The sequence below is a fragment of the Squalius cephalus genome (assembly GCF_949319135.1).
Source record: "Squalius cephalus genome assembly, chromosome: 3".
Taxonomy (NCBI): domain Eukaryota; kingdom Metazoa; phylum Chordata; class Actinopteri; order Cypriniformes; family Leuciscidae; genus Squalius; species Squalius cephalus.
In genome coordinates this window covers 13,095,900-13,108,399 of record NC_137124.1, presented here as the reverse complement: position 1 = coordinate 13,108,399, position 12,500 = coordinate 13,095,900, and the positions used below count along the sequence as shown (strand labels likewise).

Genomic DNA, 12,500 nt, shown 5'->3' with positions numbered 1-12,500 from the left:
AATGTTACCACGACAAAGCTAGGCAGCGACAACAGGAATAACTTATCATTGCTGTTAATATGATACAAATAAGTGTATAATGAAAATGATAAAATATGTGAAGAACATGTTAAAAATGCTTTATGTGTGTGTGTGTTTCCAATCTGCTCTTAACTTTATAAGCATTAAACACATTTCTTAGCTATTAAACTTTTTTAAACATAAATGTTTAGTTCACCCAAAAATGAAAGTTCTGTCATTAATTACTCACCCTGATGTCGTTCCAAACCTGCAAGACTTTCGTTCATCTTTGGAACACCAATGAAGATCATAATTTTTGATGAAATCTGAGAGCTTTCAGTCCCTCCATTGATAGCTACACAACTACCACAACTAGCCTCAAAAAATTCATAAAGAGATCATAAAACTAAATCCATATGAATTAAGCAGTGAGTCCAAATTTTCTGAACAGACTCAATTGCTTTATATGATGAACAGATTTAATTTAGGCTTTTATTCACGTTTAAATATTGATCAGCGAACATAAACCGAAGCTCAACTGAACCTGCTTGACGAGTGAGAACAAACCTCATTGTTTCTTGTGGACGATCAAACGTGCTGGGTAACATGAGAATGAACCTCATTGGTTCTTTCTGTAGCTCAAACGTGTCGTGACACGAGAGTGAGTGATTAATGACAGAATTTAGAAACTATCCCTTTAATATAAATTGCATGACGAAAATGTGTGTAATGTATCCCAACAAAACAACTTTGAATTATTCTGTTTATTCGTTAACTCCAACTCTACCAACATACAGTATATAGATTTAAAATGAATCGCGAGGACTTGTCTCCCTGGGTCACATGACCATGAACGATTAAATGACTTCCTTAAATGACTTCCTTGAAGTGACCATTGCATGATCCCTTCGCTAACGCACTTGTGGAAGGGCCCTTCATGAAAAGATTCAGCTACTCACTTTCAGTTGGAAAGCCCTACAAATCGTGTCCCCTTCCCGAAGTACCCTTCAAGGGTGCAAAAACGCATTTTGGAATTTGCCCCAAATCATGCGTAGAACACAAAACTGATGTGAGTATCTCCAGTGGAGAACAATGACTGGATCTAAAACCTTCAGATGACACACAGCTCATATCTCCATCGAGGCTACCGAAAATACACCAGTTCTGTTCACACAGCTCGAGAATGCAGTTGTGAGTCCTGAAAATTTACAGGTGTGAGTTTGGTTACAGGATGTGTTTGTCACTCCCGTAAATAACCGTAGCTTTGTGTGAATGTAACAGTATTAAGGACTAAAACACCTAGGACTGACAGCCATCTTCTTCTGGTGTGTGAACGTGGCCTTAGTTACCTTGATCCTGTGGTTACTGGTGTTTCCTGTAGCTGATAAAAACTGTGGCATTTGGCTGTTTGACGTAGCTCAGGTTCCATGGTCTTGGATACGTCATAGTAATGACCAAACCTCAATGAGGACGCCAATGCAGTCTGTAAAAAAGGAAAGAAAAACTTTATTTTCTAGTGGTTTATTTTAAAATACTATAAAATTGCTATTGATTAGTAAACACGTTGACCTGCAATTTTATTACACTGTAAAAAGTGATCAGTTGACTTAATTTTAAGGCAACGGATTTCCTCAAAAAGTTAAGTCAACTGATCACTTTTTACAGTGTAATAAAATTGCAGGTAAAAAAACGTCATGCTTAATTGACAAAATTAAGTAATATGGAATTGTCAAGTTCACATAACTTAATTTTTTCAATTAAGCATTACGTTTATTTACTTAATAATTTTAAAGACAATGGGTTTACTACATTTTTTAAGTAAGTGAACTGTGTTCAACAGTTTTTACAGTGTAGGAACCCTCACTGATGTAAGTGACATGAAGTTATTTTTATGCTCTCTTTGCACCAATTTACAGTCATGTTTTTCCTCATTCATGATCATTTTCCCCTGAAATGATTGTAAAGCATTTTAGGTGTACAATAGTACATAATAAAAGGCTATTTAACCATTCATACTGTACATTTAACGATGGTTGAACTGTAAGAAACCCAGATGATTCGTTAAGCCATTGAGAACATAATGACACTTAGGTTTAGAAAAACACAGTTGTACGCAGGCAGACGTATTCCTGAGGTTGTGAGGGGGTCTGGATTTTTTGGAGTTTCTAACGAGCAGTGAGGTGAGCCCCTAATCTTCTCCTGATCTGGATCAGCAACTCTTATGTGTTCCAGCACCACCTTCGGAAATTGACGGCTTGGCGCTCAACCTCGTTTAGTGGGCAGGTCGGGTCGACCCCTTTAATGTTACGGGATGGGTTTTGACTGACTGAACTTTGATCTGGTGTCTCCATTGAGAACGTGAAACGAGGGGGACGCTCTATGTTTAGGATGCAAATCCCTTACTAGATTTACTGGAGCTTTGTGAAGAGGACAGAGGTATGATAAAGGTTAAGGAGGGTAAGTATCCCCTCTGAGACAGGGAGGAAGAAAGGGTGATGGGGGGAAGAGGAAGGAGAGGACGAAATAAGAAAATAAGACTGGAAAATTCCAATGAGAAGCAGAGGGAAGAAAGTCAGGGAAGAGAAAGAGCAGAGTTGTATCTTACTCTTAAAAGTTTGGGGTCAGGACGATTTTTTTAAAGTTTTTCAAAGAAGTCTCTTATGCTCATCAAGGCTGCATTTATTATTGATAAAAAATACAGCAAAAACACATACTGTGAAATTACAATTTAAATGTATATTGAAATAGCAAACAGTTACTTTAAAATGTAATTTATTCATGTGATGGCAAAGCTGAATTTTCAGCATCATTACGCCATCATTCTAATATGCTGATTTGCTATCAATGGTGAAAACAGTTCAGCCATTTAATTTTTCTGAGGAAACAGTGGTAGATTTTTTTTTTCAGGATTCTTTGATGAATGGAAAGAATATCCAATGAGAAGGAGGGGGGTGGGGGGGGGGCGGGAGGGAAGAGAAAAAGCAAAAGTTGTCAAAAAACACAGACAAAAAGAGTTAAATCTTTGGGGACTCACTGGTGTCCCCCTAATCTCCATAGCAATCTGGATTATGGGCTGGCGGGAGGGGTCTTTTCTCCGAACGGAAGAAAGAGGCGCACGGGGACGCCACGGCGAGGGCTGTGAAGGGATTTGGGGGTGCTGGAAGCTGCTGTTCCATTGTAAAAGGCTTGAGGCTGAATAGAACCTCCATGTCCTCCTGTCTCCTCGGGTTTTAAGTCCACCTATAACCAGCTAAGCGTGAGTAATCCACCTAAACTGTGAATGAGAACAGCGAAAGCCCATTCACAGTGCTGGGTGGGTAGGAATTGATATATTTATTATAGGACACTATTTTTCCCAACCCCCCTTTCCTTAGCCGGTATAAAAGTAGTTGGTCCTCACAACCCAAAAATGAGTCACAGGTTCATACATACAGAGTAGCAGCCCTACTCTGCCAATGCAAAATCCTGCATTGGCAGAGTAGTAAAATAAAGAGGATTGTCAATGTTTAAAAGGGAAGACAAAATTCTTCACATTGCTTTGGTTGTTGATATCGAAAGTTGTGTGTCCAATCAAACTATATGGCATTTTGGCATAAAAGCTAGACAAATAAGACAGATGCTATATGGACAGGTTGTGTGACATGCATTCATTCTCATAAAAAACACACAAAAAAAAACATTAAGAAAACTATGCAAAGTAAAAAAAAAGAGACTTCTTCAAATCCAAATTAGCAATGAAGAATAACATTGTGCCAACCATAATGCATTTGTACATTTTGAAAATTATAATGCATTTGCATGTATTATAATTTTATTTTACATTAGACATCTAATGTGAACCTGAAGCGAAACCAGTTGAGAACCTCTTCTTTATAAATAGGGCTGTCAATTTAAAACATAATTTTAGCGAATGCCATCTAATACGTTTATGTCAATGTGTGTGTGGTTGATTTCTCAATGTTTTACTGAATAAAAGCACTTCCCAACAGATCTTTTACCTGAACTCTGGGTTGGTTCTGGTAGCGCCAGGCGATTTTCATTGTGTCTGGATTCTCTGGGTCGCTCGGTTGAGGTTGACCCTCATTGATTTTCAGGCTGGCAACTTCATCCATAATTGGAGAAGGGAGTTCCTATTTAAGAAAATAAATATTAAAAAAACCAGTTAAAGTCTTTTTAGTTAAAGTCTTTAATAAATTTTAAGTCTTTAAAAATTAAAGACTTTAATTAGTTAAAGTCACCATGAAATGAAAATGGACAATTCTTATTTCATTATGGAACATTGCAGTATTTATTATTAATGATTTATCCGTGCACATCATAATTTGTGTCCTCATAATCTTTAATTTAAATAACTTCCCCTCCCTCTTGCAGCGACATGATATTACTGGCACGAGGGCGGGACAACTTGTCACTCACATGAGATCTACCAATAGCAAACCACAACCATCCAATCAATTCCTAATGGACAGAATCAAGTCCTACCCAACATTTTATTTCTCTCTTTGAAAAATGTATATATTTTAGACACAGAAGAACATCCAAATCCACTATAGCGGACTTCTAAAATGTTTATCCTATTTTACAATATGGCAAGACATCTTGTTCCTGACCTTAAAAGCTTTCTAGAGGGATTTCAAACTGGAACAATTTTTATCCCATTTTTGAAACAAAAAAAAAAAAAATAGCATTATCAACCAGTTCATTAACTAAATTGCTACATATTTTTATATTTGACAAATCAAATATTTTATCAATTTTACACTGTATCTAGATAGACTTAAGCTTGTTTAAGCCACTGTCTTGGCCAGAGCTCACCTGTGAAAAGAGAAATAAATGTCAAGTGACCCGTTTTAACAAGGCCAAAAAGTATGAACAAACACATCAAAATTGTGCAAACAGAAGCTGTTGTTTAAACAACAGGGTTGATACTGTCGTTAATGCCAAAAAATGCCAAAATGAAGGTGGGAACTGTCTCCCTTAGGGGAAAATTCATACAGACACTGCAATAACAAAAAACAGAGACTGTTTCACAAATAACAGCTCAATGCAGGAACGGTCTGAAGGGCAACAACACGCCCTCATTAAGCTTGTGTTAACTGGGGGCCAATCAGGGGCCAGCGAGAGAGGAACTCCTGTCCACTGTCATTAAGGTGAGACTCGTTAATGTTCACAGGTAACTCCCTGAGCTCCCACAAAAAAACATTCATGTATCAGTCTGGGAAAGCTTACATGGGGAAGGAGATGAAAGAGAAAACACTGCCTATGCTTGGAATGGAATATTAGTGTACTGCCTAAAGCACAAAGTACACTACACATTGAGAACAGCCTAGCATGCTTTTTTAAATGCAATACTTGAAACAGTATGCAAAAGACAACTATATAAATTTAAAAAATTGATATGCACAAGACTATGACTATGTGGCAACAAATAAAATAAAAGTCTGATCAAATAGTGAAGCAGGAAAAGATGCAAATAATGTTAAAATAAGACAAAATAAAAAATAATAATACAAATGATAATTGAATCAAGAAAAGATGTGAATTAAAAATAATAAAAAACAGTGAATTAAATGTCTGATCAAATAATGAAGCAAGCAAGATGTCAAAATAAAAGTCTGATAAAAGAATCAAATGAAACAACAAAAGATGCAAATGAAGTCAGAAAATTAAATAAAATAATGTCTGCTCAAACAATAAAGCAAGGTTCAAAATGTATCATTTGACACATTGGCAATGCAAGCTCAATTTGCATGCATTGTGGGATAGACTTGAAATGTGCAAAGCACACAGTAACGTACAAGCATATCCTATACTTTAAGAAAATCTGCATATTTGCACTGAAACCTGCATACAAGCTTTCCTGTAGCTCAAACAGTAGAGCGTTGGCGCTTGCAACGCCAATGTCATGGGTTCGATTCCCAGGGAAAGCAAGAACTGATAAGAATGTAAAATGTATACCTTGAAATGCAATATAAGTCGCTTTGGATAAAAGCGTCTGGCACATGCATAAAGGTAAAATGATTATAGTAAATACAATGCAGACTATACATCCAATATACACAGCAAAAATAACAGTCTGATATTCTATTCCAAACACACCCAACAAAAGTATACAACACAGAGAGGCAGCATTACAAAGAGTCCATAGACCAAACATAGATACATAAATTAGACTATGCCAGAGTCATCATAACACATACAGACATTGTGTCATGTTCAGTCAAACTGTTCCCGGCCAAAGCTGAGAATAATATTTTACTGCTAAAGACACACAGATTTCTCAAGGTTTATTGTTTTGAGGGCCAGGTACTAGTTATACAAGGAGAATACGATTGTAAATAATGCATTTTGATGTACTTAGACTTCACACAACCAAAAAACTTGACCAAAGTGTCAAAGGGGCCGAGCGTGAACACTTGATATGATTTGATTCTTACCTGCATGATCTCATCAGGGTGATCTCGGGCGGATGCCAGGAAGAGTTCATGTCCGCACACAACTCCCTCCGCCAGGAAGTACTTGAGCAGCATGCGGGAGTAGCTGTCATAGCGGTCCTCTTCTGTGAACAGAAATCACCATCAATGCCACATACATCAACCCAAACTGCACCAAAACAAAGAGCGGTGAGCCTCTTGACGTGCGTCATGACAAAAGAATGGCCAGAGAGTCACCATCGGATCAGATACTGTAAATATCCCAACATGGAGAACAAAAACAACACTAAACTTGGTTGAAATAATAGAACAACTGTTTATTCTGGTTGCTATTGATGGCAAACACACTAGCCACTTTATCATAGATGGCGAATGGGACGTCTGACATAGGATCAGAGCCCAGTATGATTGTAATGGATTTAATAGTCAGTCCATCAGCACCTACACCATACATGAAAGGTATGAATATGACATGTTATATCTCCTGTAGCTGAAACGTACTTATATTTCTGTTACAAAACAGAACTGAGGAAAAGAGAAGGGAACAGCTGTCTTGATCTATCTACAAGCTCTTCAACACTATACTTGTGATGATGAAATCTCCATCAGATACAGTTATACAGACAAACATTTGCTAAATTAGATTCTGTTGATACTAGTTCTTCTGAGGTACTGAGATGAACATTTTCATAGCTGCAGACATGTTTTATTTTCTTAGTGAGAAGAAAATGTATTACTGTTACATTTACATTATTACATGTGTACATATTAGTACCCTGAAAGCACCAAGGTGGTCTATAATAGCTGAAGAAAGTTATTTGTTAGCATTTCCAATTTCTTTCAGTGACAGTTTCTCGGGGGGCAATAATCAATCAACCTCATCTAAAATATCTATTCTGTCTCAACTGAATCATTGTAAAGTCCAATTAAACTTTAGCAAGCTGGTTTGTTAGGACGGTTCAAAATTAATCAGTTCAAAAATGATTCACTGGGATTTTATGTAAATATTTTTCATAGCAAAGCAATATACTGTATAATATACTATAATACTATAAAAATTATCTAAAATAAAATACTATATATATATATATAAATATATATAAAGCATAATAGAATATTATATAAATAATAGAAAAATAAATATGTCAGAAAAAAATGATCTGCTCCAACTGAAAAAAAAAAAAATATATATATTATGTAAATTACATAAACCTTATCTGTTAAACTACCATTCAAAAGTTTGAAGTTTGTCTAAGAATCTAAACAATTTGTTTGTTTTTTAAAGAACTCTATCATGCTCAGCAAGGCTGAATTCATTTGATCAAAATGCAGTAAAACCTTTAATATTATGAAGTAGTATTACAATTTAAAATAACAAATTAAATGAAAAACTTCAATTTCATTTTCATTCATTATATTTTAAAATGTAATTTATTCCTGTAATGTAAAGCTGAATTTTAAGTATCATTACCCCAGTCTTCAGTGTCACATGATCCTTCAGAAATCATTCTAATATGCTGATTTGATGCTCAAGAAACATTTATTTTGTTTCCAATGTTTAAAACAGTTGTGGAGCCTATATTTTGTGGAAACAGAAAAACATTTTTTGGACATTAATTTGAATTAATTAAATCATGACAAAGAACAGCATTGATTTGAAATTGTCACAAAAAAATCGTTACTGTCCCATTTGATCAACTTAATGTATTCTTGCTGAAAAAAAAGTAATAATCTGTTTTAAAAAGGTTTTACTGACCCTGGACCTCTGATCAACGGAGTGTATGTTTTTATTGTATTTTATTTATGTATTGTAAATTAACTTTCAATTCACCTTCCAAATTTGTTTTGCGCTGACATAAAAAATAAAATAAAAAAAGTTTTGTTTATAACAGAAATTATAACAGGCAAAATGGATTTGACCATATCTGACTGGTCAACAATTTATTGGCTTTTATACAGTATATATTTTACAACATTCCTTTTTAAATAGACATTTCACATCACTTCGCACTATCCTGTAATAGCGTTCGGCAATGGTCATCTCAGAAACACTGACAGTTGGCTTCTTCCTCTCCAACTCACACTTCCAGTTTCAACCCTCCATTCTCTCTAACAAACACCCTCAAACCCACACAGATCCAAAGCCTCTGTGTGACCTCTGAAGGATTCCTCCAACAGCAGGAGAGAATGAGGGGTTTCCTGTCCTCTTCCCGACTCTTCCTACAAACCGGGATGCCTCTCATATTCCATCACCAACGGAAGAAAAAAAAAAATTCCTCAGCTCTTCAATTTGTCATCGGAAGAACTCCCCTCTTTCTTATTGATGTGTTTCTAGGTCAGCAGGCCTTTGTGGCTTTCAGCGGCCCCGACAAAGACACCCAGATGGGCCCACTCGAGATGGGGCCTATTGTGGTGGCGTTTCTATGGCGCCTTACAAATGAAACCTGCGGGTGCTATTAGCCTAGCGGGGGTGTTTCGGGGGCAGAATGAGATGTGTTGGGGGTGCATATCTCTGCTGTAGAGACTCTGGCACATATCCGTCACCCAAAAGGTGGGCCATCTAGAGACTTCCTATCTTTTCTGATGCAGAGAGAAGCCGCCTCTTTTGGTGAAAGAATAATGCAAGTCGTGCTTTAAGCATGTGTGTAAGGCAGTGGGAGTCTGTGAGTGCAGCGAGTGTGAGTCAGTCACTCAAAGCTGCAGGGGAAATTTGGGTCAACACTTCTGCCCTCCTGCCTCCATATGTTTGCCGTCTGAGTCCCACTGATTCACAGTGGAACCGGTACAAATCTAGATTAAAAGCGCAACCTCTGGGGACACATCTACCATCTATTTATTTACTGTTGCATCAAATAATAACAGCTCAATTTGACTCTACATAAATAGCTTACAAATTGGACCTTAATCTGAAAGGTGAAGTGTGTATATTTCACTATTAAAATACTTTCTTAAAGGGATATTTCCCCCCAAAATAAAATTTGTCATCATTTACTCAACCTCATGTTGTTCCCAAACCTGTATGAGTTTCTTTCTTCTGTTGAACACAAAAGATGATATTTTAAAGAATGTTGATAACCAGACAGTTGACGGTAGCCATTGACTTCCATAGTATTTTTTTTCCTACTATGGAAGTCAATGGGGTCCATCATCTGTTTGGTTACCAACATTCTTCAAAATATCTTCTGTGTTCAACAGAAGAAAGAAACTCATACAGGTTTGGAATAACTTGAGGGTGAGTTAGTGACAGAATTTTCATTTTTGGGTGAACTATCCCTTTAATTCGCATGCTGAGACAATAATAAGGCATATATATATATATATATATATATATATATATATACACTGAAATATTTCTGTTTTTTATTTCTGCATCCCAACACAGCAACACTGGCTAAACCAATTGTGTAATTTTGGAGCAGAACTATCTATTTAACCAACCAATGGCAGGTCGGAGGAGTGTTCAAATTAAAATAATTTTTACCATTTAGTTTGATGCAACTTATAATGCAAAAATTACACACTTCACCTTTTGTTAACATCTGAAAGAAAGAAAGAAAGAAAATGAAATAAACTTCTTTTACATAATTTGTTGTATAATAGATAAAGTAGACCATACCATTTAGGCAGATCATTTCCTTATATTACAGAAAGAATAAACATCTCTCTCTCACACACACACAACAGTGGTATCTTTCATGTGGGTCACATGTTGAGGACGCAAGTGACCTAGACAGGACTCGATAGATCATAAAGGACCATGACCAATCCACTTCCAATGAAGTGAAAAAAGGACAAAAGAATGCAAAGAAAAGAAATTAGGATGTAAAGATATAAGATCCTCATGAATATATGTTTTGAAAATAATAAGCTACATCAAAAGAAATAATTATTCAATGATAAAAACGATATGCTGGTCATATACTAGAGTGCAAAGCAAATAGTGGCAACTTTCTTAACCTTATGTCAAAATAAATAAATGAATAATACTGATGAGGAGCAACAGAAAGACCCTCAATTTTGAATCTGTCAAACTACTCTAAACTGATGTTTAAGTCACCATGAATCAAAAAAAAAAATTTATGGGGTTTATTATAAATTATTTATCTGTGCACATCAAATTTTTTTTTAATTCATGTGCCCTCATAATCTTTACTCAAAATAACTTCCCCTCCCTCTTGCAGCGAAATCTCTTCTCTTCTTTGATGACATGTTTACTGGCATGAATGCAGGACAACCTGTCACTTACGAGATCCAATAGCAAACCTCCATCTAATCAGTTACCAATGGACAAAATCAAGTCCCGCCCTACATTTTTTTCTCTTTCAAGAATCCAGGATATACATCCAAAAAGGGAAGAAAAGACTTAAAACTTCTATCGCAAGGTTTCATGCCGACTTAAAAAAAACAAACAGTCTGCAATCAGAGGTATCATCATATCTAATGAGCTATCAGCCTTCTGATCCTTAGATTTGTAGTTTCATAAGCAACTAACACAAACTACTTGCACTTTTTGTTAAATTCCATTGGCTTTGTACTGTACTCAGCACCATGAAAAGATTAATCTACATCTAATGAAAACATCATTTTTAATAATCCCTGTCCACTAGCCATTATGACATGCAAAGCAATGGCTAAGTGAAAAAATATAGCCAGAAATAAGAATATCTTAAACAACCTAATGACATGACGTGACATGATAGTATACATTGCTTCATTGCTTACCTACAAGTAGCAGAGTTCCAACTGCCAGACCACCACCTATGGGAAAAAAAGTGTACATTTTAATGACATAAAATAATAATGTGTTTTTATATCCATAACTTAATCAGAAAGGCTCAAATACACCTACATTTATTCTTTTGCATATTATACCAGCTAGTATTTAGCATTATTACGTGCGTCCACACACACAAACACACACACCGACACACACATGCCTAGTTCACTATCTTTGTGGGGACTCTCCATAGATGTACAGTAATAGTTTTAATACTGTTCAAACTGTATATGCTGTCCCATCACACTTACCCTACCCATCACACAAAACTTTCTGCATTTTTACATTTTCAAAAAATATATAATTTAGTATGTTTATTAACCCATTTTCCTTGTGGGGACCGCTGGCAGTTTTACTATACTTGTGGGGACATTTGGTCTTTTTATTCATCAAAGAATCCTAAAAAAAGTATTACAGGTTATAAAGAAAATATTAAGCACCACAACTTTTACAACATTGAAAATAAATCAGCATACTAGAATGATTTCTGAAGGACCATGTGACATTGAAGACTGGAGTAATGGCTGAAGAAAATTTAGCTTTGCATCACAGAAATAAATTATATTTTAAAGTATATTAAAATAGAAAAACATTATTTTAAATCGTAATAATATTTCACAATATTACTGTTTCTTCTGTATTTTTAGACACACACACACACACACATATATATACACATATACATATATATATAACCCTTTTTTATCAGGGGGATTTTCTGTCGTTTTTATACATGCCAAGATAAGGTAATCATAATCATAATCAACACACAATACACACTTATTTTATACAATAAAATGTTATATAATGCAAAGATTATACGCGTAATAAAGTGAAAACTACCCTGATATTTTGATTGATGGGATTAGGGCATTTCTCGTTTAAAGCAGACAGTGTGTGACAGTAGTGCAAACAAAAGTGTATTACTGCTGAATTATTTCTGGATTTATTAAGAATATATATGAAAACGATAGAGAGGCATGTCAAAAATGAATTTAGTACACATCCACTTGACAGTGAGCTCAACCCGAGTGAATTATACTAACCAATAACGTAGTCAAGCGAGCTGACGCCAGATGACAGTAAGAGTTGTCCGTTCTGTACAGACGGTCTGGTCCCAGGGATAGAAACGAGTTTGCTGCGAGTTTTTTTCTGAAAACTAGTTGTGTTGCCTATGCTGGAGGATCCAGCCATGCATCTAACGGGAGCCGCCATGTTTTTTCTGTTGACAGTAACGCCGATGACTCTACAGCCAATCAGCGAATGAATTGTTGTGTTCTTAGCCAATC

The 12,500-nt window shown here is 35.8% G+C and overlaps 1 protein-coding gene across 1 annotated transcript in view; it reads right to left on the bottom strand.

Moving 5' to 3' along the window:
- elp4 (elongator acetyltransferase complex subunit 4) overlaps positions 1-12,447 on the bottom strand; it is a 72,964-nt gene extending 60,517 nt beyond the window's left edge. Inside the window, exons 1-5 of the mRNA XM_079866859.1 lie at positions 12,258-12,447; positions 11,157-11,192; positions 6,438-6,559; positions 3,999-4,130; positions 1,350-1,483 (exon numbers count right to left, since the gene is read on the bottom strand). Of these exons, the coding sequence (XP_079722985.1) occupies positions 1,350-1,483; positions 3,999-4,130; positions 6,438-6,559; positions 11,157-11,192; positions 12,258-12,426 (593 nt within the window). The 5' untranslated portion in view covers positions 12,427-12,447. The remainder of the gene's footprint in view (positions 1-1,349; positions 1,484-3,998; positions 4,131-6,437; positions 6,560-11,156; positions 11,193-12,257) is intronic.
- Positions 12,448-12,500: the final 53 nt, after the last annotated feature.